Source organism: Sylvia atricapilla, chromosome 25 (assembly GCF_009819655.1).
Source record: "Sylvia atricapilla isolate bSylAtr1 chromosome 25, bSylAtr1.pri, whole genome shotgun sequence".
Taxonomy (NCBI): domain Eukaryota; kingdom Metazoa; phylum Chordata; class Aves; order Passeriformes; family Sylviidae; genus Sylvia; species Sylvia atricapilla.
This window is the reverse complement of record NC_089164.1, coordinates 5,423,476-5,449,312: the sequence shown is the minus strand read 5'-3', so window position 1 is coordinate 5,449,312 and position 25,837 is coordinate 5,423,476. Positions and strand designations below refer to the sequence as shown.

General features: G+C 48.3%; 1 protein-coding gene across 1 annotated transcript in view; it reads right to left on the bottom strand.

Annotated features, from left to right (window-relative positions):
• LGR6 (leucine rich repeat containing G protein-coupled receptor 6) overlaps positions 1-25,837 on the bottom strand; it is a 145,589-nt gene that overhangs the window by 40,259 nt on the left and 79,493 nt on the right. The window contains exon 5 of the mRNA XM_066335919.1: positions 8,764-8,979. Within this exon, the coding sequence (XP_066192016.1) occupies positions 8,764-8,979 (216 nt within the window). The remainder of the gene's footprint in view (positions 1-8,763; positions 8,980-25,837) is intronic.

Genomic DNA, 25,837 nt, shown 5'->3' with positions numbered 1-25,837 from the left:
TCCCTCTCAGGAATTCCAGGCTAATGTAGGAGTTTCCCTGAGATCTCCACCCTCACAGCTGCCAGGGGGCTGTGGATGAACATGCTTAAGCAGAAGCTTCAGGAAACACCCGAGAACTCACTGTACCCTGGGATCAGCCCACTGTGTGGCTTCACCAGCTGTTCATGGGCACAAGGTGCTGTCTAAGGACACAATCGTATTTGGACTCCTTGGAGCCTTCGTAGCAGCAAGAAGACTTTGAGTGCAAAATCATCCTGTTAGTCACAGTTTATTATCTTTACAATAAAAATCAAAAACCCCCTCAAAAAACCATAAACACTGCCAGTTCCTGGATGAGCTCCAATTTGATTGCAATAAGAGTTGTCTTCAGCTCAGTGCTTCAGAGTGCTTGGCTGAAGTGCTGGGGTCATGCCACAGGCTGATTTCTTACTGTTCCCCTTCATCTTGCTGCTACATGCCATGAACATCTCGTGCTTACAGGCTTGGGAGCTCCCAGCATTAATGTTGGCACTGGGGAGCCATATACTGGGGGCCCCTGCAAAGCCACCTGGGGTGATTTTGCCTTGGAAGCTCTGTAGGTGATGAGTTTCTGGAGTTCTGTGTTTCCTCACTCTCCTGTCTCAGTCCTTTGGCAAACCCAAGGCCTTAATCCCTGGATTCCTCGTCTTGGATTATCGGAGACTCTTGTGTGTGTGCACATCTCAGTGCTTCCATGTCACTTCCTTTACAGCTGTGAGCTTGTGGCTCATTGTGCATCTCCCTCTGAAATCCCACTCAAAGGCACCTCCAAGTCCATGGAGAGAGTTCTTGTGAGCAGTCTGAGAAAGGTCTGTTCAAAACCAGAAGACAACCCACTGCTGCCCAGTCTGCACTTCTACCAGCCTGCACTTAATCCCTTTAGTGATGCCCCTGCTTGCACTGCCATGGTCTGTGTGATAAATGCCCACCAAGGAGGGGCAGCTCTCTCAGGGCAGGTCTCCCCATCAGTTCAGATTCTCTTTTAATGTTCCCAAGTTCACATGTGGTGAATTGCTGCCATACCACTCTCCTTGGGGGTCCTTTTGTACCACGCCCATGATGGCATTAGCAAGGGACCCACCAGCCTTTGTCCAATGCTGCTGCCTTCTTCCAAGAGCCTGGGGGAGGCTCCATCCTGGCAGGTGGATCAATGATTTTTCATTATTTGCTGCTTGATCTAAATATGTCTCAGCTTGAAAAATCTCTCACTCCACCTGGATTCAAGTGTGAGCTGTTTGGCTGAGCACAGGCAGCTCCCACTGCCAAATATTCTAGGGTGAAACAGGAGGAAGCTGGGAGTGGAGGAAGAGGCAGGCTCTAGGGCAGTTTGGTAGGGGCCTGCAAAACAGAAACCAGCCTGACACGAATGTTTGTCATGGGGATGAGAACATACAAACATTTCCCAGGAAGGGGAAGGGGAAGGGAAAGATATCTGATAAAATATGTTTGCTCCTTTGAGCAAATGGGAAAAAAGAAAAGGATGTTGCCTGCAAGAAAACTTGGATTGTGACTTATAGAGGAGAAAAGAAGCCTGAGATCAAAAGGAGAATCTTATGGGAAAAATTTCTCTTTGTCACAAGAAAAGAAATTTGTGCCCAAATGATTTCCCCCACCAAATGTTAACTGCTTCTGGTCATGTTGCCTTCTCTTCAGTTGGTGGTGCCAACCACTTTGAGTTCCTTTGGCACTGGATCCTGCATTTGGCGAAGAGAGGGTTGGGGTCTGGATTCCTGTGGGATCACATGAAGAGGTATCACAAGAACCCTGTGCCCCAAACCCCTGTCTGATGTGAGGGGACAGTGGGGACAAGGGAATGCTGAATGCCAGGGAAGGTGTGAGCTCCCTGGAGCTTTGCCAGGCTGGTGTGTCTGGACACCTTGTCCAAGCTGGGACATGCTGACCAGCTGCTATCACTGCAGTCAGGCAAGGAGACAGCAGAGAAAAGCAATCACCTGCTGCGTTTATATTTGGCTCTAGAGTGCTTTGTTTGGAGGCAGAGTAATGAAAATCATCCGAAGGAAGTTCTTTGTTGGTGAGAAAATTATGAACAACCGAAAAAGGGAGTTATAAAAAAATTTGCTGTCCAAGCTGAACTCTAGAGTTACCCAACCACACGGCAATAATAGAAACAAGAGAGCTGGAAAGGTAAACACTTGAAAAGATGTTCCTGTCTTCCATCCTGCCTTTTTTTTTTTTTCTCTCCTGGTAAACAAATTTTAACAAGTGGAATTGCAACATCTCCAGTGCTTGTCAATTTGAGCTCAGCCCACACAACGTTATATTCTGCCCTGCAAATTACAGCTCAGCTGGTTTGATGGCAGCTCAAGGTACTTGATTCTGGGCTGTAAACAACTCCTACTATGCAAAAACATGGGAAGTCTTTAAGCCTTTGCTGCTGGAGCTAGAACACACCAGTCTCCTTGGTCAGGGCAATGGGCTTTAGGATCTGGTGTCTTCCTTGGCAGGCCATGGGGTGAGGATGGTTTAGGCAATCACCCATGGAAGAAGCTGTGCCCAGGATGAGGAGTCACACCATGCTGGTTTGTGGGCTGGCCTGCAGGCTGTTCTCAGCCACGAATTCCATCAGAAAACAGCAACAGCCAGTGTCACACTGAACCCTGGCAGGTGGGACTGCCCAGGAGCTCCTGCAGCAGCACAAGGGCTCCCACCTGCCGTGGGACGAGTGAGCTCCTCTGCCACCAGCTGAGCCCTTGCTGTGTCTTGCTGAAACCAACATCAATGGCAGTGGCAGCACAATCCCATGGAGGCTGGGCAGAGAGGCTGCAGCCTGGCTGGTGCCTCAGGTGGTGAGGATTTAGAAACAGCAGAAAAAACATCAAACCCTGTAAGATTCATTCTGACCTGCAATAAGAAACATGCAACAGATTCTAGAAAGATTTTCTCTTTGCCAACGATTTCTTATTGGAAATTAGGAATAAATTTCCCCTCATCATTCATGCAGCACACTTAGTCAAATTTGTTCAGTTTTTGTTTGACTTCCTTTTCCAGTAAGTTTTTCTGTGAATTAAAAGGTCCTAGAGGATAGTCTGAGAGACAGTCCAGAGGCAGTAGCTTCAGCTCTGGCAGTGCCACCTGCAAGGGGACTGCACATTTGTCTTACACAGAAGGGAAGCAGGTTGAGCTAGTGCTGAAATACTGCTTTAATTCTTCATAAAAAATGAAGGTACTTGTCTATATGGGCAAGGGAAGGGAAATTGTGCCAACATCTGCCATGAACACTGGGGAAGCAGATTTGGCAGGACAAAGGTGGTGCTGGTACCCACACTGGTAACTGGATGTGGATGAACTGAAATGGGTGCAGAGAAGAGCAAAAAAAATGATCCAAGCACTGGAGAAAAAAAAAAAAAAAGTATGGAGACTTAGAGAACTCAATCTGTTTAGCTTATTAAATAAGATCAAGGGGACGAGTGCAGTGTAATGTATAGGATTCTTCCTGGTTAGAAACTGGGTACTAAAATGGTTCTGTGATTTAGCAGAGAAAAGAATAATAAGAACAAATGTCTGAAGTCAAAGCCAAAGAAAATTCAAATGGGAAATATGAGCAGGCTTTTTTAACACTAAGGATGATTAACCACTGGAACAGACTACAAAGAGAAGTGGTGGATTTGCCATTGCTTTCATTTTTAATGACTTCATTTTTTCTTCTCAAAAAGGACAAATGCAAATATTTTCCATCAATTACTTGCATTAGATGATTTGAACCAAGCTCAAATCTGACATCATATGAATTCACCCCTGACCAGCCATTGCCATGATGAGCTTCCATCTTTATTGTGGCAAAATTGTCTTTTTTCTCAACTTGGCCATGGAGAAGTAGAGAAATCTAAATCATAAATGGTGCAAATTCCATGGATTGTTTCCATTAGTGAAGGACCAGCATGAGACTTGTCTGGTGAAGAACAAAGCTCGATCAGAAGTGACATTCTCAGGGTACATTGGAGCACAATTTGCTTCTTCCTCAAGTGCTGGAGAAGGAAATCCACTTTTGCCAAGGCAGCGAGCTTGTTCCTCCGAGAGAAAAGGCACTTCTGCCAATTAAAAGGCTCATGAATGGGACCCAGATGTTCCAGGCAATATTCTTCCTAGTGATAATGAATTGCACATGCCTGGCACTCCCTGCCAGCACCAAGGTTCCCAACAGCTTCTCAGAGAGGCACTGGTAACTCCCCTGCACAGGTGAGGGCAGGGATTCACAGGCTCATCCTGCACCAGACTGGCTTTTGTGGTGCTGGGAAGCTCCAAGTCCCACGGATGTCAGCTGGAATGACTGGTGATCAGCTTCCCTGGAAAGCAGGGATGTGTTGATCCTTGCCTCCTCGGCAAGGAAGACACTGAAAAGCAGTGGTCCCTTCTGAAAGTCTCAGCCAGAGTTACACCAGAACAAGGACAAGATGGGAATGAGAATGCAGAACTCTTGCAAACAAACTTTCTTTTCTAGTCACTACATCATTCTGTTAGAGAGATGGCCACATTGTGTCCTTTAATGACAAAAATATCAAAAAAGAGAAGTTCTACTAAAGACTCAGCTGGAAGGTGCTGCTGGGTGACCTTGAAAATAAATTATCAGCTGATATTTAGGTTGTGTGAAGGTCAAGTGCATGAGAGGGGAGAACCAGTCTTATATGAGCACATACACTTATCAGCCTTTTATATGTCTCCAGGAAAGAGGTGTTGGTGTTTAGTAGCTATGAATAAAAGCAAATTAAACGACAGGGATAGCTAGAAGAGGGAAAATGGGCACAGAACAGCATTGTACCATGACATAACCCAGAATTAATTTTTGTCTTTGATACAGTGATTTGATACAGAGATTTGATCTCTCCATCTGAAGGTGTGAAGAAAAAATAAATGTGATATGAGAACTAACTTCTAATTTTACATAGACAGGTAGTAACAGGACAAGGGGAAAAGAGGGTAGTTTTTTTTTTTTTTTAACTGAGAGAGGGCAGGTTTAGATCAGATGTTGGGAAGAAATTATTCCCTGTGTGGGTGGGGAGACCCTGGCACAGGGGCCCAGAGAAGGGGGCACAGACTGCCCCTGGATCCCTGGAAGTGTCCAAGGCCAGGTTGGATTGGGCTTGGAGCAGCCTGGGATGGTGGAAGGTGTCCCTGCCCAGAGAAGAGGTGGAATGAGATGGGCTTTGAGATCCCTTCCCACCCAAACCATCGTGGGATTCCATGTTGCAAACCAGGTAACTGAACGGGGACTGGAAGAGCTGAGCTGAGGGAAGGGTACAACAGACAGTAACAGATACAGCAATGGCTCAGAGGAGATGGGCACAGAGCACAAGAATTAGAGGGTGTTAATCAAAGCTAACTGGCAATGGCATGAGAACAACTTCTCCCAGAGTCCATTTTTTTGACCAGGTAGGCAAGAGCGAGGGCCAGGTGAGAGGAGTAGAGCTTCTCTTTTGCTTCTATTACAGTGCTAATTTGACTCCTGGAGGAGGTTTCCTGGAGGTTTCCTGGAGGTTTCCAGGAGCCAAGGCTCCCTGTGGACCAAACAAGGAAGGATCTGGGTTTTGACCTCATTTGCTCTGACTTAAGGGGTTCTCTGCTGTGCAATGAAAGTAAAACTACTTGAAGATTTTCTCTATCCAGGTCCCTCATTACAGGGCAAAGCCCTCTACTGCTTGGCCTGTTTTGGAAAGTTCACTCCAACTCCGTGTCCCACACAGATCCCATCTGCTGAGAGCTCCTTAGGTGACATCAGGAAAGGAGGGAACTGCAGCCCACTGCAGAGATGCAGCAGCAAGGACACGTCTGCAGCACAGGAGATTTCCTGGCAGTGTAAGATTTTACTTGAGGACCGCTCTGGTGAGTGAGACTGAAAGAGGTGCTGTGATTCCTGGCTTGAGATTTCTTGCTGAATTCAGCTGACAGAGGAAATGAGGGATGCCACTGAGAACTGCTGTCATGCACTTTATTGGGCTGTCAGCACAGCAGCATGGGGATTTCAGATGTTGAGTGAAAAATCTCTTATGCTCAAGAAAGATGATGATTTTTGTAAAGCAACATTTACTTCATACAAACCATCAGCTGAAAAGTATTCAGGATTATTTGGTCCTGAATAGATCAGACTGGAAGGTAACCACCTATTGCCATGAACTATCATATATCCACCTCACTTCTGCCATCAAAGCACAGTGCCAGCACACCAGCATACAGATCCTTTGTTAATAAAGCTGGGAAAGGATGGTGCCAATTGTGGAGATTCATGGATGTAATGATGAGTGATGTACACAAGGCTCTGCTCACTGAACAGCCTGCAGCCCTAGTTTGAAGCATGCAGCAGCAATAGATGGGAATAAGATCAGGGAATTCCTCAACAAAGGTGTAATTTATTAGCAAACACCAAACCTTTGAAGTATTCCAGATTAAGGCTGGGATACTCTGATGTCAGTGCCTATGGCAGTGCAGGATGGTGAAATGGTTCTGCCCAGGGCCCAAGGTGTGTGGAGGAGAAACAGCACAGCTCTGCACCTGGGAGGCTCCTGCTCTCAGCCACGGTGAGCCATGGTGAGCCATGGTCAGTCATGGTGAGCCATGGTCAGTCATGGTGAGCCATGGTCAGTCATGGCCAGGCATGGTCAGCTGTGGTCAGTCATGGTCAGTCATGGTCAGCTGTGGTCTGCCATGGTCAGCCATGGCCAGTCATGGTCAGTCATGGTTAGCCGTGGTCAGTCATGGTCTGCCATGGTCAGTCATGGTCAGCTGTGGTCAGCTGTGGTCAGTCATGGTCTGCCATGGTCAGTCATGGTCAGCTGTGGTCAGCTGTGGTCAGTCATGGTCTGCCATGGTCAGTCATGGTCAGCTGTGGTTAACCATGGTCAGCCACGTCCCTGAGTACTGACCAGGCTGTACAGGAGGGATTCCCCTGTGCTCAGCCACATCTGCCCTTGGCTTTCTTCCCCTGGGGCTCATTTGAACACCCTGTAGCTGGGAGTTTCCAATGTTTCAGCAGCAGCCACATCTCCCATCTACCTGCAAACCCAGACATTTGCAGAGGAAGGCACACACATCATCTGCACCCTGCCAGGGAATGTTTTCTCTCCAGCTTGGCTGTCTTTTGAGAGAATTTGCTTGTCAGTTCGATGGGTGAGTCTGGAGCAGGACATTCCCCTAGTTGGGACACAGGAGGGACACCGGGTGACTTTCCACTGGTGATGTGTTGACAAGGGCTTGCATGGAAGCATGGGAGAGATTTATGGAGCCAGTTCTGCCAAACACTTGTGATCCCACAAAAATGTAGCATCGTGTCCCACAGAGCCTGGCAGGATCACACATGTGTTCCCTTCCAATTGTATGTGGTGGGACATTATTCTCTCCCTTGTGACCTAATGGTCAATGACTTTTATTTCTCAAGCTTGCCTGCTTAATTAAGGAGTTGCTTCTTGCCCACAGTATGGGATGAGCCAAAATGAAAGCAGCTTTGGATGAATGCTTTGGAGGCTGAAATGAAACCCCAAATGTCAGCTCACCCGCTGAGTGAGCTATTAAAGCTGACTGAAGTGGTTGCATTATGGTGGCCAGGGGTTGCCTTGCAGAATGAGCACTATTGTGGGTGAAAACTACTTTTTTGATTTTTCTCAAGTTGCTTTTTGCTTTTCTCCTAAATAAGCCTTTATGCTTTGTCTAAACAGATGAATTTGATGCTTAATAAAACTCTGAGCTGTGCTTTGTCCAAGCACTTTCTAGGCTTGATGGTCTCAGTAAACACTTTAAATTTTGAAAGGGAAATAATTGCTAAACTTTCACTAAGGCACTACATGCTGAGGTTACTTAACACCCTGGTATCAGTACAAATTACCACACTGGAGGTGGCATTTCATGTGGATGGAGGAGCCCTAAAGCAGCTGGCAATCATACCCGAACTCGCTAATCAACACCAAAGAAGTAATCAGTATCTAATTTGCACATGTGAAGTTCCTTTTAAAGGGAAGATAATCTGCAGGCCTCTGTTGATAGAAAGGATGCCTCTCCTGAGCAGCTGCCAGAGGGATGGGTTCCCTTCCTGATGGCAGCTTGTGGCTGGTTCGGTGTCTCGCTGCCCATGGAGTGTTTCCATGTGGAGCAGTGCTGCTCTCCCCAGCGCTGGCCGTGAAAAGCTCCCAGCGCCGATGGGCCAGCAAACATCTGACCTGCAGATGTGCCACAGTCATGCAAGGGAGCAGCCACGGCCTTGGACAAGGTGTTGGCATTAGACCTTTGGTTCAAAATCATATTTGGTAATAAAAGAGAGTGACGGGGGAGGAGACGGAGTGAGCCGGTATGTTTTCCAAGAAGTGAAAATATTACTTTTTTGACCTGACTGAAAATTGCTGCAATGTAATTATTATTTTTTTTTTCATTGCTAGAAATTCCTGTAGTTTTAACACAGGGATTGGAAGGAGGAAAAGAAATGAGAAGGTTTTTTGTTGCTTGAGTCTTCAAGGAAAACAATCTGGTTTTTGTTTCCAGTTACTGGTTTGGTTTTTTTTTAAATACAAAACATTTCTTGAATCATATCAGGGAGCTTTTTAGCTCTTCACTGAAAAGTGGGGAAAATACGAAAAAAAAAAAAAAAAAAAAAAAAGAAGAGGCAATTTTAACATTTCATATCAAGTGAGGGGGATCCCCTGACTCTTTGGACTAAACCCGTGTCCCCGGGGACCGCCGCAGGAGGGGCACCCCGAGGGCAGCTCCTCGGCCCAGCCCAGGGGGTAAGAAGTGGAGGAGGCTTACAGCACCACGAGGCTGCTGAGGTTCTGGAAGGCGAAATCGGGGATGTGCCAGATGTGGTTGAGCGCCAGGGTCATGGCTTGGAGCGCCGGCAGGTGGTTGAGGGCCCGCACCGGGATCTCCGTCAGCGCGTTGTCGTCCAGCCACAGGTGCCGCAGGGCCGGCAGCCCCTCAAAGCTCCTGTCGGGCACCTCGGAGATGAGGTTTGCGTCCAGGCGCCTGAGGGAGAGAAACAGGGCGGACGTCAGAGAGAGCTGATTGGGACGGATTGACGGCCAGGAGATCGGGCTGCCTTGGAAATAGTCATTCACATCAGAGGTATCGCTGAGGCCCTGCCTGCTCTGGGAAATGTCCCGCAGTCCCTCCCCGGTGGTCATTAGGTGCTGGCAGCTCCTGGATGGGGCTGAGTGTTCCCCAGGCCACCCCCTGAACGTCCAGAGCTCATCCCCCAGGCCGGGCCTGCCATGGGCCTGCCCCACAGTGTGTGCAGGGCAGCCATACCGGGAGCCACGGCCCCATCCCGCGGGGAGAGGATCTGTCTGGAGACCGCAGTGTGTCCCAGCCCTGCTGGGGTCCCGGGTCTGATCCCAGGGGAACAGGGGCAGGAGTCAGACCCCGGGGCAGGAACCGAGGCCCTGCTCTTGTATCCGCCTTTGGGCTCTTCCTCCCGCTCCATCTGCAAATTGCTTCTTTTTAATCACACGGAGAGCTTCAGGCGGTTGAATTTGAGCTGTAATTTGGTGAGAAACTTTAATTTTGAACACTTGTTTTTTTGTTTCAAAATAAAACGACACGCCAAAAATATTAAGGTTTTTATGAAAAAAAAGTATAAAACTTAGATTTGGGAATCATCTGTCTAAAGGTCTTTTATTGCAATGAGGGTGAGCAGGATACAATGTGTTATCTGTAGATTTTTAAACCATATTATAAGAGGAAAATACTTCAGATTTGGACGAAATACCAGGAACCAATTATACAAAATTTTCATTTCCATTTACAGCCAACAGAGCTAATTTTATTTTTCCAGGCTATCTAAGGCAGAGATCTCTGAATTCAAATTGCAAAGAGGAAGCGTTTTGTCTCTTATCAAAGCATGAGAGAAGGAAGTCAACAGAGCTGTCACGGCCCAGCCCTCAAATCAATGACCCTCCAGAAAGGAATGTGGTAAAGAAATTAATATTCTTGACTATATAAAGTAATAATTTTGATGAAAGGTGAACACTGGAGCAAACCCCCAGATGCTGTTGCCCCCCAGGCACAACCCTTCTTCAAAGACTACTGACATTTCTTAATTCACAGAACACTGCAATGAGCTGCAGGAGGAGGAGAGCAGATGGCCCATCATGAGTGGGAGCAGGGAAGAGGCTGGGTGCAAGTCCTTTCTCTGCTATATACCTCTGGGGGAGGTATTTCCTGGGTGAAATTCCCAGATAATCTTGGGAAACAGGCCTTCCCTACATCACAGAAAGAAGGTTTTCCTGCCTTGGCTGGCCTGACCTGGATGGACAAATCTGGAGGTTTGGACCTGGTTAAGAAGTGCAGTCAAATCTTCCTGAGATCCCCTTCAGAAAAATATCCTTTAAACACAGAGTACAAGCTCTGGTACAGCATCACCTCAGACTGGAATGATAACCCAGGGTGGGTTAAATCCCTATTCCATTACTCCCATTTTGCCATATTAATGTATTAACCTCAGAGGGTGCTGAGGCCCTGGCACAGGGTGCCCAGAGCAGCTGTGGCTGCCCCATCCCTGGAAGTGTCCAAGGCCAGGTTACACAGGGCTTGGAGCAGTCTGGGATGGTGGAAGGTGTCCCTGCCCAGGGAAGAGGTGGAATGAGATGGACTTTGAGGTCCCTTCCAGTCCAAGCCATTCTGGGGTTCTGTGATTTATTCTGTGATTCTGTTTTCCCAAATTTCGATACTTTTGCATTGCTGCAAAGGGACATTTTCTGGTGCAAGGCTGTTCAGTTGAGAGGAGCACAAAAGCACATCACACCCAAAGCTCTATTCCCACAGGTTTTGTGTCTTTGTTCAGAGGGCTGGCACAAGACAATGAGTTTCAATTTTTCCTGTTGAGAGAGTGGGCATTGCAAGTTCTGTCCCAATTTACTTTCTGCCCCCCAAACTACAAACAAATCAGAGAATAACATCATTCATCTTCTTGAGACAACAACTCCAAAAAATAAACATCAGAAAAGCAAACCCTGCAGCAGCTCAGAGTAAGGCTAAGGATTTTATTTGAAAATTTCATCAAAATGTTTTGGGACAAACAAGAATTTTTTGAGCAACATTAAAACTTCTGCACAAAATGTTAATCTTCGCTTATTTTCCCCCATTCTTTCCTCAGCATAAGAATTCTGTTAGGTTTTGGCATCATAAACTTTTAAAATTAATAAAAAGCAGCATTGCTTACTTTTCCCAGAGATATTCTTTCATCCAAATCTCTACAAGTTTACTGAAAATTGTTTTAAAGTGAATGCTCAGTTTCAAGTTGAATTAATTAAAGAACAGACAATGAAAATACCCATGTGAATAGCTATAATTTCTCAAACCCAAACTCAGCTTTCAGAAATGGAGATGCTGAAGCAGAGCTGAGAGCTGGTACACCAGACTGAGCTGGGACAGGGACAAGGGAGTGAGGGGGAGCCCGTGGCTGTCCAGCTTCACTTCCCACCTTGATCATGAACTTCCTGGCTGAAGCCTCAGATGTGACCCACAAGATTTCAGTGTGCTGGTGCCCCAGGAGTTTGGGAAACCATTAATGCTGCTGGATTTGCTCTGTGGCTGTTCAGCAGCTCAGGAAAGGCTCTTTTATCCCCAGGGATGTCCATGGGTATGAGAAGTGCAGCGCGGGTGGAGGTTTTTGTGGTACTCGGGCACCAGCCTGTCTTTGTGGATCCCTGAGTACAGGGGCAGGAACTTGGATCCATCCAAGGAATTTGTTAACACTCCTGGATGGCTCCTGGCTGTGGACGTGCTGCAGCCTCGTGTGTCCACACCTCTGTACCTCCACACCTTGCTGCAGGTCCCCTCTGCAGGACTGGGATGAACCCCAGCTCTCCTGCTCCTCAGCTCTGCAGGGGCTGCCTGGAGGCCACGTGGCAAGGTGTGAATGTGTGGCAGCTGCCCATGAGACACCCTCTGGGGATGGGTTACATTCTGGGGACGTGTTGGGAAGCTCTAGCCATGTAACTATTGTCAGTCTGCTCCAGAGTGTGGAGAGCAGAGCTCAGACAGATTCCTCAGTGAAGCAAAAGGGAGACTTTTGCTGGTTCTGCTGGTTCCAATGAGGTGGACCTGAGAAGCCTCAGAATCAGCAGCCTGCCTGGACCACAACACAGCAAGATGCACCTATCTGGGGCCAAGTAAGTTAAAATTAGGAAGAAGGAAGTGCCCAGGTGAAGGCATTTCACCTGCAGCATGGTGGGCAGGACTCCTTATGTGCCTTTGCAGCACTGATGAGGGGACAGGGAGCATGGGCTCAGTGACAGCTGCATCCCTGGCACCAAGGGATGGTTAATTCCTCCTCAGGGAGCTGCTGGCTCTTTCTGGAATAGATGTGCATTCTTTCTAATAAAAGCTGTGCATGTGGGGATTGCTAATTGCTATGGCTTTCAGACAGCTCTCTACTCTCTTCTGGAAGCAGAAAAGCTGAAGTTCTTGGCACAGAGTCGTTAGTAATTATATCAATTATACTAAACAAAAACCAACCCAACAGTTCTCTCCTTTCTTCAGTGTGTGACTCTGGCTCCCTAAGTGTTTTGTGTTATGATTTATACCTGAGGTAATTGGGCCAATTAGTGGGTAAATGAGACAGCACAGGCCAGGGCTGGCTCCTCACCTTCCACGGAGATGTTTTAATCTCTATTTCACCAAATCACTCAGTTGGTTTTCCTTGCAAGCTTTAACCCTTTGTTTGCTTGCAGAGGGAGGTGCCTCTTTCACAGAGCTGCTGGGTGGCTTTGGAGAGGGACTCATCCCACGTCTGCTGTCCAGCAGTGCTGTGGGTCTGAGGAGAGGATCACACACAGTGCCTCCAGATGTCAGCACGGACAAGATTTCCAAGTGACTTCATGGGCTCAAGCGAGGCTCTGCAGAGTGTTGGCCTGTCTGTTGCATGCAGAAGGAGGTGATTTTAAGTGGGACATTCACGAACAACAGCTTATGAAAACCAGCCAATGCTGAAAGTCCCAGCTTCTGGCTTTAGAGCTGCATCTGCTGCTGAGAGTTACAGGGTGTTTATATGACTTCAACATGACAATGACTCAAAAGTCCTAAAAGTGCCTGTAGTCACCTCAGACTTTACTCCATTTCCCCTTTTAGGGACTACAGTGGGAGTGAGAGAAGAAGCTGCCTGGAAGAACACCCAAAATCCACTGGTCTGAGGCATCTTTTTCCCTGAGCAGATGTTCACATCTGTGCAGAGCCATGGTGAGAGGACCAGGTCAGCACCAAATGTGAATGTGCCTGAGCTTACCAGCTGCTTCCTCTGCTGCTGCTGCTGTGGAGTGACAGCTCTGGGGAGGCAGAGGAACCTGGGTGGGATGGGAAAGGGAAGTGTTTCCTTGGGCAGGACATTTTCAGGTTGGCTTCATATGGAGATCCAGGGCTAAGGGCCTAACATGCCTTGGAAGAGCTCCTTCATTGCTTTGAATGTTGTCTGTGTTTGATAAATGCTGGAGGAGAATTCAACTGCGTTCTTGGCAGGAGCAGTCCAGAGAGGATGGTGGGATCAGGAACAATTCTAGAAAGAACCAGGCACAGAGAAATCCTTTTCCGAGGCCAAAACATCAAGAGTGGGAATGAGCTCCTTTCCAATGAGCAAAAGACAAGCCAATGCCACCAGTGCAGCCACTGGGGAGGTCTGGACAGGGGTGGGCTATGTGCAGTCCTCAGTGCAGTGAGTGTCTCGTGAGGTTTGTGTTAATCCTGAGCTATGATCTCAGATCTTGTATTTTCTGTGTCACAGACACCCAGAAGTGTCTTTTCCCAATAAATGCTTCCAGAGTGTTTCAGAGGATGTACAAGTGTGTTTCTGAGCTGTTGGTAACATAACTGGCAGAATAACCAGAATAACCAAGGGATAACCAGAACCAGCGTCTCTGTTCCCCAACAGATGTGGTGCAAATCTCAACCTACGACTGGCAGAAGCAAATTTGCTCATATCCTACCATTTCCTTTTGGCTGTGAAACATTTACAGGGGGAGCTGCAGCCTGGAAACCAACAGAAATGCTCAGTACCATGCTGTCAGGAGATATCCCAATTTTTGCTGCTGGTTTTTCCTTCCTCACACACGTCAGAGCCAGTAAGAGCTATCTGCCTCCATGTCCTAGGCCACTCGTGCAGTAACTGGCCTGCAGCATAGACTGAGATGTTCCCCACAGCCCAGTCACCACAGGGCACTGGGACCTCAAACTGCAGCCCATCCTCACTGTATTTTTTGCAACATATTGGGCTTTTACCCCCATTGATAAAGCTGGAGGAGACTTGCCACTGAAGGCCATCTGCAGCACTGAGTGGTGCCGGGCTGGGCTGTTCTCCCTCCAGACCAGGGAGCTCCTCTGTGGTCCTCTGTCCACAGCAGAACACAGGACATAAAGAAAGGGCATTCTGCAGGGAGAGCTGTGGCCACTGAAGGTGTGAGGGCTGAGCCAGCAGCACAGAGAGGAAGCGCTGGTTTGCCCACCACAGCCCTGAGACACGAGAGAGGAGCTGCTGTCTCCCTGGCCCCAGTGTACATGTGTGTCAGCTGAACAGAGCTGAGCTCACCAGAGATGTCTAATTGGTGCCTTCAGGCAATCGTGTCTCTCTTCCTGTCTGAGTTTATCTTGAAAGGCTCGATTGAGTTACCTCCTCTCCCATAACAGGATCTAAGTTCCTTGTAGTAACATAAGAAGGAGATGATGTCACTTGCAGCTCAACTTCTCCGATAACTTACTAATGACTGGAGCCAACACCTCAGCTTCTTTCTCAGGCAAAGCTCCCAGACTGAGTATGTGGCTGGCTGGTGAGCTCCCAGCGAAGTGCTGTGCAGGGAGCTGAGGGCACAGTGAGGGAGGATGGCTCTGGGGTCACCCTGCTCGAGGCCACTGTCCCCCACTGCCACACTGCCCTGCAAGCCAGCTCCACACTGCTGCTCTCTGTGCCCTGCTCAGCACAAAGGCAGGAGGGTCTGGGTCCCTGAGCCTGCCCAAAGAACCCAGGGGAGGAGCAGAGTTCTTCTATCAGCTGGTACCAGCTGGGATAGGACAAAGGACTGCAGGACTCACCTGGGAAAGGGAAAACTGGGTTAAACTTCTGCCTGCCTGTTACGTCTTTGCTACCACAATGTATTGTAGATTTGGTGGGAGAATGGAGCTGTTGGAGTGGCCCCAGAGGAGGCCGTGCCGAGGGCTGGAGCCCTTCTGCTCTGGAAGGAGCCTGAGGGAGCTGGGGCTGCTCAGCCTGGGGAAGAGAAGGCTCTGGGGAAACCTCAGAGCTCCTGCTTGTGCCTAAAGGGGGCCTGTAAGAAAGGTGGGGACAGAGTTTGTAGGAGGGTCTGTAGCAATAGGACAAGGGGTGACAGAGAGGGGAGATTCAGACTAGATATAAAGAAGAAATTTTTTACAGTGGGATGGTGAAACACTAAGCCAGGCTGCTCAGAGAAGTGGTGGATGTCCCTTCCCTGGAAACATTTGGGGTTGGATGGGGCTCTGAGCAGCCTGGGGTACTTGAAGATATCCCTGCTCATTGCAGGGGATTGGACTGGATGACCTTTAAAGGTCACTTTCAACCCAGAGCATTCTATGATTCTGTGAATGACACATCATTGCCTTGTAGGCCAGCTCCTACACCTGGGATCCTGCCGTGCCACAGAAAGGCTCACAGCCCTCAAGCAAGACTCACAAGTGCTGCCTGGCTCCATTTCCAGCTGGAAACTTGTGAAAACCATCCCAGGCAGTGAATGGAGGTTCAAAACACAAACATGTTTGCAGTTGGCTGTGGAACAGGACCCGGTGAGAAAGTTTGCAGAGCTCTGTTTGGACTGCAATGAGTCTTCACTCCTGACTCAATGGGGCATGTTTCTGTGGGAAGCTCTCCACAAGGGATGCTCAGGAAATGAAATCAGAGCAATACCCAGACTCCACACAAAGTGCCTTTGGTGTAGACAAGAGGGCTTTGTTATCCCCAGTTGCAAACACCTCCAAAACCCCTCGGGTCAGAACGGTACAAGAAGGGTTGCCAAAATCTCTGTGCAGGTATAGAAACTGCTGAAAGCTGGGCAGCTGAGCCAGCCTCTCCCTGGGCCCTGGCATTGCCCCCTTGGCCATGGTGCCAGGCTCAGGGAAAAGGAGAAGGTGCAGAAGCAGCTGGAGGCTGAGCAGAGCGGCTCAAAGGCTCACCAAGCAGTGGGACCTGTGTATTTGCTGGGAAACGTGGTGTTTGTGAACCATGAGGCAGCTGGAAAAGGGAGAGCAGCCCTTGTGACAGAAGGAACAGGACACGCTGTGCTCTGGGGACAGGGGCTCTGAACAGATCTAGGCACACTGGAGTGCAAGGTCCAGCTCTGGGGCCCTCAGCAAAAAACACATGGGGGCTGTTTGTGTGGGTCCAGAGGAGACCACGGAGCTGCTCTGAGGCCTGGAGCCCCTCTGCTCTGGAGGCAGGCTGGGAGAGCTGGGGGTGTTCAGCCTGGAGAGGAGAAGGCTCCAGGGAGACCTCAGAGCCCCTGCCAGGGCCTGAAGGGGCTCCAGGAGAGGGACTGGGGACAAGCATGGCATTACAGGACAAGGTGGGAATGGCTTCCCACTGCCAGAGGGCAGGGATGGATCTGATATTGGGAAGGAATTCTTGGCTGTGAGAGTGGGGAGGCCCTGGCACAGGGGCCCAGAGAAGCTGAGGCTGCCCCTGGATCCCTGGAAGTGTTCAAGGCACAGCAAGACAGGGCTTGGAGCAACCTGGGCTAGTGGAAGGTGTCCCTGCCCACGGCAGGGGTGGAACAAGGTGAGCCTTAAAGTTTCTTGATACATAAACCATTCCAGGATTCCATGATTGTATGATAGATGTTGCCAGTTTAAATATGTCCATTCCTTGCTCGTCCCCCTATGTCCAGTTCACCTGAAGCTCCTCTGTGGTTCATCAGGAGTCAGCTTACACACCAATGCTTGAACACCTGGGGCCCACCTTGCTTTGGCACTGACATGTCTATTGTATGGAGCAACTGCTGTCTGTCATTTCTACTGACTCATCACCAGGGACATGCAGCCTGCCCTGGGGGCTCACGTGGGTGAGTGAGTTAAGGTTCCTGACATTACACGGGTTATGCCATGACAAAAGCTAATGGAAACACATTGGAACTTACTTCATGAGTTTATGAGGCATGAGTGTGGATGTGAGATGTGATTATTATTTTTTCAGTGCTCACAATGTGCCCAGCCACACACTGAGGACAGCCAAAGCAGCATGTGCCTCTTCCTGAAAGCTCATACAACCTGACACGGGGAGTGACAGCGTGATGCCTTTGGAGGCTGCCTAGAACAGAGGCTGCACAGTGTTAGAGGAATAAAGGTATTTGTTAGAAGACCTTCAAAGGATATACCTTGGACAGTACAAGAGCTTGGTCAAGGCTCAACCCAAGATGGACCCCAGATGGATGACTGGTCACAAGTTTTCACACTTTTATCAGTTTTGGTCCGTTTACATACTGGGGCAAATTGTCCAATTACAGCTTCAGGTTATGAAGTCCCATCCTCCCAGTTTGCTCTCCTCAGTTTGCTGCTGTTTGTACTTTTTGGGCCTGAAGCTGCAAAGGTGTCCTTGGTTCTCAGGCTGGAAAATGATTGTTTTGTCTAATTACACTGTGAAGAGAACCTGCTAACACTATAGATGAAGTTCAGAGTTATATACCAATATAACTCTGACTATACCAATATACCAGAGTTATATACCAATGCAGTACAGAATCTGGAAAATATGAAAGCTAAAATTTAAGGTATCAAGTGTGTTTGAGAGGGGTATGAAGGTGGAGTCAAGTTTCAGTGTTTGTCGGAGTCTCTTCTGAGGGACCTCTGCTTATTGAAAGACAGGTTCTGCAGTCACTGCAGCGTGGGCAGAGAAAGGTGGAAATAACCTGGGGAGATACGTTACCACCAGTGGCTGTGCTGGATTGCCACAGTCAATACAGAGAAGTTTGGAGGTGACTGCAGTGCCTCGTGGGCACAGCCAGGCAGGTATAGCCACTGCCAGGCTGCTGGGTAAGCACAGCTCCAAACACCCCCCTGGGCTGTAACCTCTTCACTGGCAGCACAAGTGGGAATTCTGGAGGTGCTGGGGCATGCCAAGGGAGCCCACACCATCACCCCCTTCCAAGTGTTGCCAACCACCAGCTCAGTGAATGGGGAAATTAGGAAGTGAAGTCTCAAGAGAGAAGTTGACATCTTGGACATGCTGCCACAACTCAAGGTCATTGGGACCTGAATTACCTACTCTCTGCACATTCCAGGAAAGGATTTCAAAAGAGAGGAAGCTGCTGCTTTTTACACATTGTGAGCACATGAGGCATCTGATGCAGTTGGGGCAGTTTCTCTCTCTTGTATCTACATACACCATCCTTGGAGGAGATACCAATTCATGCAGACACCTATTTTTCTGTATTATTTTCCAGTTCTTTACTGGAGTTTGCTAAACTTTTAGCCATTGGCCTGGTAAACCACACAACACTCTTGTCTCCCTGAGAGATGAATCCTGGGATCCTTCACAGCATTGACACTTACAAGCATGAGATACATGGGCATTGCCTTTGCATAAACTTCACAGCAGCTCATTGCTGAAAAACAGCAAGTAATGAATGAAAAACAAATGCAGCAAGGATTTGTTGTGGCATTGCTAAAGTGAATTGCTCCTTGTGTGTGGTCATTAAGCCTTTCTCTCAAAAATGCAATTGAGACCATTGTACTGGGATGACCACAATGTATTTCATGGTTTTTTACTGCTAAGCAGAAAAGACTCGAATCTGACCAGCTGAGTTCCTCCTACTGACAGGAAAAAATCTGTGTCTGTGATGCACACACTAGCCATGCCTCCTTTCTGACTTCTTCCCAGAACAGTGGTTGCAAATTCAAATCCCTCCAGCTCTGAAGTGTAGAGAAATTGCTCCTTGATTGGAGGGTAAGCTGCTCCTTGCATTTGTATTTTTGGGCAAGACAATCTCCCCTGGTAGATTTCCCTGAGGGCTGCACAAATGTGTGCTGGGTCATGTGCAGGGGGCTGTGGGGAGAAGAGATGCACAGCTCTGCTTTGGTACCCCTGCTCTGTTGGGGTGTGTCAGCTTGGTGTGCTGATTTTGCTGGATGAAGGTTAGAAGTGGGGACAGGGACATTTTTCTTTTGCCTTCCAAGAGTAGGAAAACCCCATCTCATCCAGTCTTATTCACACAGAACTTGAAACCAGATATAGGCTCTTTCTGTAGCCAGAAGGGAAAACCAGATTCCTCCAGAGAGTGATTCATCCCCCAGAGAGGGCTCAGAGATAACAGAGATGATTTACCCTCTGCAGATGCTGAGCATTTTCCCCTGCTGCTGGGGTGAGGTAATATCTAGACAGCCACGGTCAGAGGAGACAAATCCACCTGGTCTGCCTGAGGGAGACGTGGGCACAGCAGAAACTTACCCAAAGTGAAGGAAGGTTGTGTAGTGAGGCCATGGTGGTGACTCAGAACAATTTGATTTCCTTCTTGGCAGTGTTTTAGGATCCTCCACCATGAGGGAAGGATCCAGCACCCCAGTCACAGCAGAGGCACAAAGACACCAGGCCCCTGGTTCCAGGCACTCAACATCCCAACTACAAACCCAGCCCAGGCTCTTTTGTAGCTGTGCCAAACCCCACCTTGGCTGATCCCCCTGCAGCAGGTAAACACCTGCTGTTACCTGTGGGCTGCAGGGAAGCTCCTAGCAAGAACACAGTGACCAAGACACAGCTTTTGCCCCAAGTAAAAGACACTGAGGCGTGTTCTGCCAAGTGGATTTACCAATGGCTTTTGAAAATATATTGTTGCTCTTCACTGCAGTAAAAATGGTTTTCAGAGGTACTGGGGAGCACACTCTAAACAGCATGGGGACGTGAGCTGAATGGCAAAGAAAGCTGCTGGAATAGGAAATAAGGCCCAGCCATACACTTTGTGTCCCTGTCAGGGATACTCTTAAACCCAGACCTGGGATTTGGATCAGGCTCATATGAGCAGAGTAACGAGTAATCCAAAATCTGAATGTTGAACCGTGTTTGTATTCTAATGCACCTTTTTCTCCTGAAACCTGGTCTGATCTTGCTAAGCTATTGTGGCCAGTCCTGGTGACAAACACAGATCTCCAGTGGCAGCTCAGACTGGGTGGAGGGAAGAGCTAGGGCATGGCAGGTGGGGTGACAGCCCATGGTACACAGAACCAGAAAAATCTTATCTGTTAGAAGTCTGTGCCAAAAAAGCAGTAATTCCTCTGATTCTGCTTTATCACTGAGGAACCAAATGATGAGAAGTAGTCTCAGGAGAAGACATCAGTCCCTTTTAGGGACATCAGCCCACCTGAATCAAAATTGTGTCATCTCTTTCCTGTCTGTGCACTGGCTCAACTGCACAAGCCAAGGATCCACTGTGCCATTTTCAGGTGACCCCCAGACTGTACAAGCTGTACCTGGGAGGAAGGATCATGGCAGTGCAGCCAGAGAGGCTCCTGCTCCATACAGCTACGAGGAACACTAGCAGCAGCCAAACATCAGCAAAGACTCACCACACCTTGGCTACACCAGTGCCTGAAAATTAACTTCAGTACATCCAGATGTATGGCACATCTGCCTGCAGTGTTCACTTGAACGTGGTAAATGTCTGCTCTTGGACCTCCCAGATGATCTCCTTTGTAGAAATTCTGTTAGAGCCTGAAGTGCCAAAATGGAGCTAAGACTTCTGAAAACAGGAGTGGGGACAGAACACAGTTGTGCTGCTGTCCAGAGCTGGCTGATGGGAGGAGGGGCCTGAGGGAAAAGGGGATTTCAGAGACGGGACTGGAAGGTTTGAGCAGCCTGTGTCCTCTCAAGTGGAAGGACAGCATGCTGCTGTGATACCCATCCTGGGCTCCTTTTCCTGCTGCAGGAATTCTCTCTGCTGCAGACATGTCCATAGTGGGCAAATCCAAGCTGCTGTGTGCTCAGCAGCAGCAATTGCCAGGGAAGCATTTGCAGCCACTTTGTTCCAGTCCATCTCCATAGACTCCATCAGAGCTGCCTCACTGCTCTCCCCTGACCTCTCCTTCCTTGTGCTCCACAAAGAGTTTGTAGCCAGTAAATCAGAGCTGAGGTGGTCCTGCCACAGGACAGCTCCTATGCCAACAGACTGTAAGGCACTGCTGTGTTGTACTGACTTTAGAGGTATCTGTTTTTTCATAGCTTTTATCCTCTAAACAATCAATGGAAACAACACCTTCCCCAAACCTCACAGCATCAGGTGTGATTTAGTGAGAAGAATATTGCTGTGAACAGCAAACTGTCAAATCTCAAACAGATCAAAGAAGTGAAATGAGGAATGAACTGACTGAGCTCTTCAGGCCATGTTGATTCCAAAGGAATTTTTTTCTTCCTTCTGTCATAAGAATTTATATGCTTGTGAGAATCTGATCTGGTGGGGAAAAGCCTTCCTCTTCTGTCTACATCAAAGTCCACATGTTCTCAAATTGCTATAAGTCATTTTTTGCATTTTAATCTCTGGCCATATGTATGAAAATAATTACCTGCCTTAAGGGACATGGGATGAAGCAGCCTTTATTGCATTTCCACAGGAGTCCAAATGGTGGCAAAGTAATGGGATGGAGGAAGTGAATTGTTTTAGTTAGATGTACAATTAACCTGTACAAAGGGAGTTACGTGTCAGAATAATTTAGCACTTATTGATTATAAGTCAAGTACAGCTGGAGTGAAATCAGAAAATAAGGACAAAGTACACTTTTAGCAAACAGGAAAGTGATTTCAATATTTTTAAGAACAACATTTATGGCACAGTTTCTCCTGCAGTTTGCATCCCCCCAGGCTGTGAAGGGCAGATGAGCACTGCTGTCATTAACAGGGTCAGAAACGAGGAGGTGCCATTGGTGGGGATGGTGCTGATGGGACCAGAGTGCTCCTCAGGGACACCATGGCTGATCCCAGCTGGGAACAGCAGGTTTGTGGCAGAGTATCACTTTTATCTTCTTCTTCTGCCAGAGTTGGGACTAAATGCACCAGACAGTTTTTCTTGTTCGGACTCAGATGTTTATTAATTCTTATGTATATTATAGTCTCACAAATGATGAGTTCTACAGCATTCCTAGCTAAAAAAGTAAAAATGGCCCCTATCTCTCTCTCTACAAGGCCTTTTAAGGATAAATCATCCAATTAAGAAATGACACCAAAATTATTTTTTACTTTTAACCCAATAACCAATCACCTGTGGTCCTCAATGTGGACTTCTCTATCCAATTACAAAATACTACCCAGACCATGAAGAAGAAGGTGAAAAAGAAGAATTAACCTATGCCTTGAAACTTCCATCTTGCTTTATATATATATTACTATATTCTGAACTCTTAAACTCTAAGTTCTCTGCCATGTGATATTACACACTTCTATTCAAACTACACACCCATAATCCCAGTGCTATCATTCAATTTTGGAGGCCTTTTCCAAGGCTTTCTTGGGGGTCAGTGCCTGTCAGCACAGAAAATCTAAAATTCTCAGTGAGCAGGGTTCCAACAGCGGAGTGGCAGGAGAATTTTGCAAATATTCCAGAGGGATGCAAGGCTGTGGTGGAGCAAGGGGAACTAAAATGAGAGCAAGGGCATGATGGCAGGGAATGGGCCCTGCTGGGCTGCTGCACTGGCACTGACAGTGGCTACCTCTGCACTGGGGGCATTAGCCACAGGGTAGCAGAGCGTGGTTGGCTCTAGGGGACTGACACATGCTGGCACTGAGAGAAGCACTTACTATTCTGCACACAGGAGGAGTTGCCAAGAGACAGAAGGTGGATGGAGACACAGTCACAGGTTGTTTTCCTGGATGCCATCAACCCCAACAGCAAGAGAGTCAATCCTTGTGGGATGCAGAGCTAGGCAATGACCCCAAGGCTTGCACCCAAGTGTTTGCCAGCAGAATGTAGCATCCTGCCAGGACCATGAGAGAAAAGCCAAAGTGCAGTGTGGAAAGGAGGCAAGGGGAGCTTGATCTTATGGTACAGGATCTTTAGGCTTTACCTCTTCTGCCTGGCACAAAATCCTCCCTTCCCCCACCAGGCTGATAGAGACAGCACTCACCCTGAAGAGCCAGACACATGCTAAACACCTTCCCAAAATGCTGATCCGCAAGAAACTCCCAAAAAAGCTTTCCATAGGCATTTTGAAAAAGAAAACCCAGGAGTTTATCTTGATCTCTTAATCCACCAGGTTTCTTTTCTCTCTGCTTTCTCTACCTCGACAAGCTCGGTAATTATAATTTATAGCACCTGCTCACTTTGAAATCCCTTGGACTCTTTCTGCCTGGCAGAGGAACAGACACAGTGCCCATCTGCTTTAGGTAAGTGCTCACAAACCACAAAGTCGTTAATTAGACTGACACACGACTCTTCCAGCATGCACATGGTATGTTGTCAGTGCACCTATAAACCACCGGGAGGCAGCCCCCGTGCCAGGGGATCACAACTGGATGCCAGCATTACGTCAGGCCTTGGCAGCCCCTGCAGGGCTCCCAGCATCGCCATCAGGTGTGCGTGTTCCTTCTAATCCTCCCCACCGGCCTCCCCAACATGCTCCCCAGATAAATCAGGCCTGCTGGGAAGCAGCTCCCTCGTACTTGGTAAGAGACTCCGTCTCCAGAGCCTGGACTTTTCTTTTGAAATCCAAATTCCTCTTTGTATTCATTTAGAGAAACCTGCCAAGGTCTCCTTCCTGACAGCTGGGGCTCCAGACAGTGATGCCTCCACATCCTGACAGGGAGCAGGGCAGGTCTGGTTCTGGTCTGGGCATGGCTGCAGCTTTGGAGCACCTGGTGAGGGGTTTTTGTAAGCACAGGAGTGTCTGATGTGGATGGGGCTATCTGGGTGGCTTTGACACTTGCCCCCTCAGGTTGGCTGACATCCATGGGCAGAATAAACCATAGACACCTCTGCCTGGGGACAGCCAAACCCTTTGAGGAGGGATGGTGCAGACCACAGCAGGTCCCTGGTGACCAATGGACACTCAGTGATCCAACCTGGAGCAGCCAAGCTTTGGGTCAGCACATGGTGTGATGGGCACTGGGCATCGTGGGCCTACAAATGCCCCTTTGGCACAGAGTTATGTTGGATGGATGGAAGCCTCCTCCTGGCTGGCTGGTACTCACAGCAACTCTGTGAGAGTTTGCAGCAGGAAGCCTTCTTACTGTGTTTGAAATGTGACTTGCCAGAACTCAGGACTGCATCTTCCTTGGTTAGGAAATACAGGGGGGGAGCACACGGGGCACTGGGAATATCCAAGAGAAAGAATCCAAAGGGGAACATTCTGACTCTCCCATCTTACTGAAACTTGCCTGAAACATGTTTTTCTGGCTTGCTGTCTCTCCAGTGAAAGATCTTCAGTAACTTGGGCTCCCAGGGAGCCAGTGTGCCTTATCTAAAATAGATAAAATTTGCATTCTCCCAGTGCTGGTTCCACAGCATGTCTTTTGTGGAGGTCACCACATCTGCCATGAAAAATTCTGTCCACCTGAAGTTCATGGGTTGGCAGCTTTGAGAAAGCTCCTTAGCTGAAGACACGTCCTCATCAGAAGGCAAGAAGAGGGGGAGGCCCACAGAAGCAGAGCTGTGTGAGTGTGGTCTTTGTGACAACTTTTTTATTTGGTCTTTTAGAGACAGATGTGAGCAGGACCCAGGCATGGAGAGCTCCTGCTCCTGAGAGCAAGCTGGAGCCCTGTGTTCAGGCTGCCACAAAGCCAGAGGGTGAAAGGCAGGGGGGGTACACGTGCAGTGCAAGAGGGCTCCAGGATTTCCAGGAGTCAAGGCCCTCTGGAGTGGAGAATTCATGCTCTGACTGTGCCCCTGACTCTGATCATTCTCCACAGGGCACTCCTACTTCAATACACATCAGCACCTGATAAAAAGGAGGAATGGCTTTCCTTCTGCCCTCTGAGTGACAGCATTTATTGAAATTTCTTGCCTGGCTTCCCCTCTCCTCGAGCATGTCAGGGGCTGTCAGGGGCTCCCAAACTCCCTGCAGACTTCCAGCTGGTTCCTTATCTCAGTGCATGCATCGTGCAGAGCCTGAGGAGTGCCTGCTCCTGCACTGTGCAGAGCCCTCAGCCAGCAGGCAGAGGGAATTCAGCACAGGTTCAGATCTGCCTCCAGCCTGGGAGCCGAGCTTGGACTCCAGCAGTGCTCCAAAGGGACACTGCAGTTCACTTCCAAGTGCCACCAAAATTGGGTGATGTGTCTTATCTCATCTCTCTAAATGCCCAGAAGCCAAGACAGCTGCTACATTTGGAGACAACTGGAGTTCATTGACACTGTTTTTTGCTACATTTCCAATCTAACTTTGTGCTGTGCAGGCAGTGAATGCCAGCCTCTCTCTGTCCCACACATCCCACACGGCTAGAACATCCCTTTCTGTCCCATTTGTCTGCTCACCTCATCTCCTGAACTAACTGGCAAGTTTTTCTGATAGAACTGAAAACAATTATTTTCAGTCTCTACTTAGTTTTGCTGCTTCTGTTGTAATCCTGAGAAAAGACTTGTGCATTGAGAAGCCTGCCTTTCCTCTCCTGGGTCAGTTTATCCCTAAGGGATACACACTTTCCCTTCAAATCCTGCCTGAATCCCAGAACGACAAACATGGACACCAAATGTAAACACGTGAAAGAGCAAGAAAATAACCAACACACAATCCCCTTCTGTCTGGTGCTGGTTCCACCCCACTCCTGTTGGCTCCCATTTTCACCCCCTTCCCAGCTCTCCTGCTTGCTTAGGATGTGTTGCCAGCACGCAAACAGAGAGTTAATATTTCACCAAGTGCCACACAAGTCTGGTAACTCATGGACTGTCATGATGTGCCATAA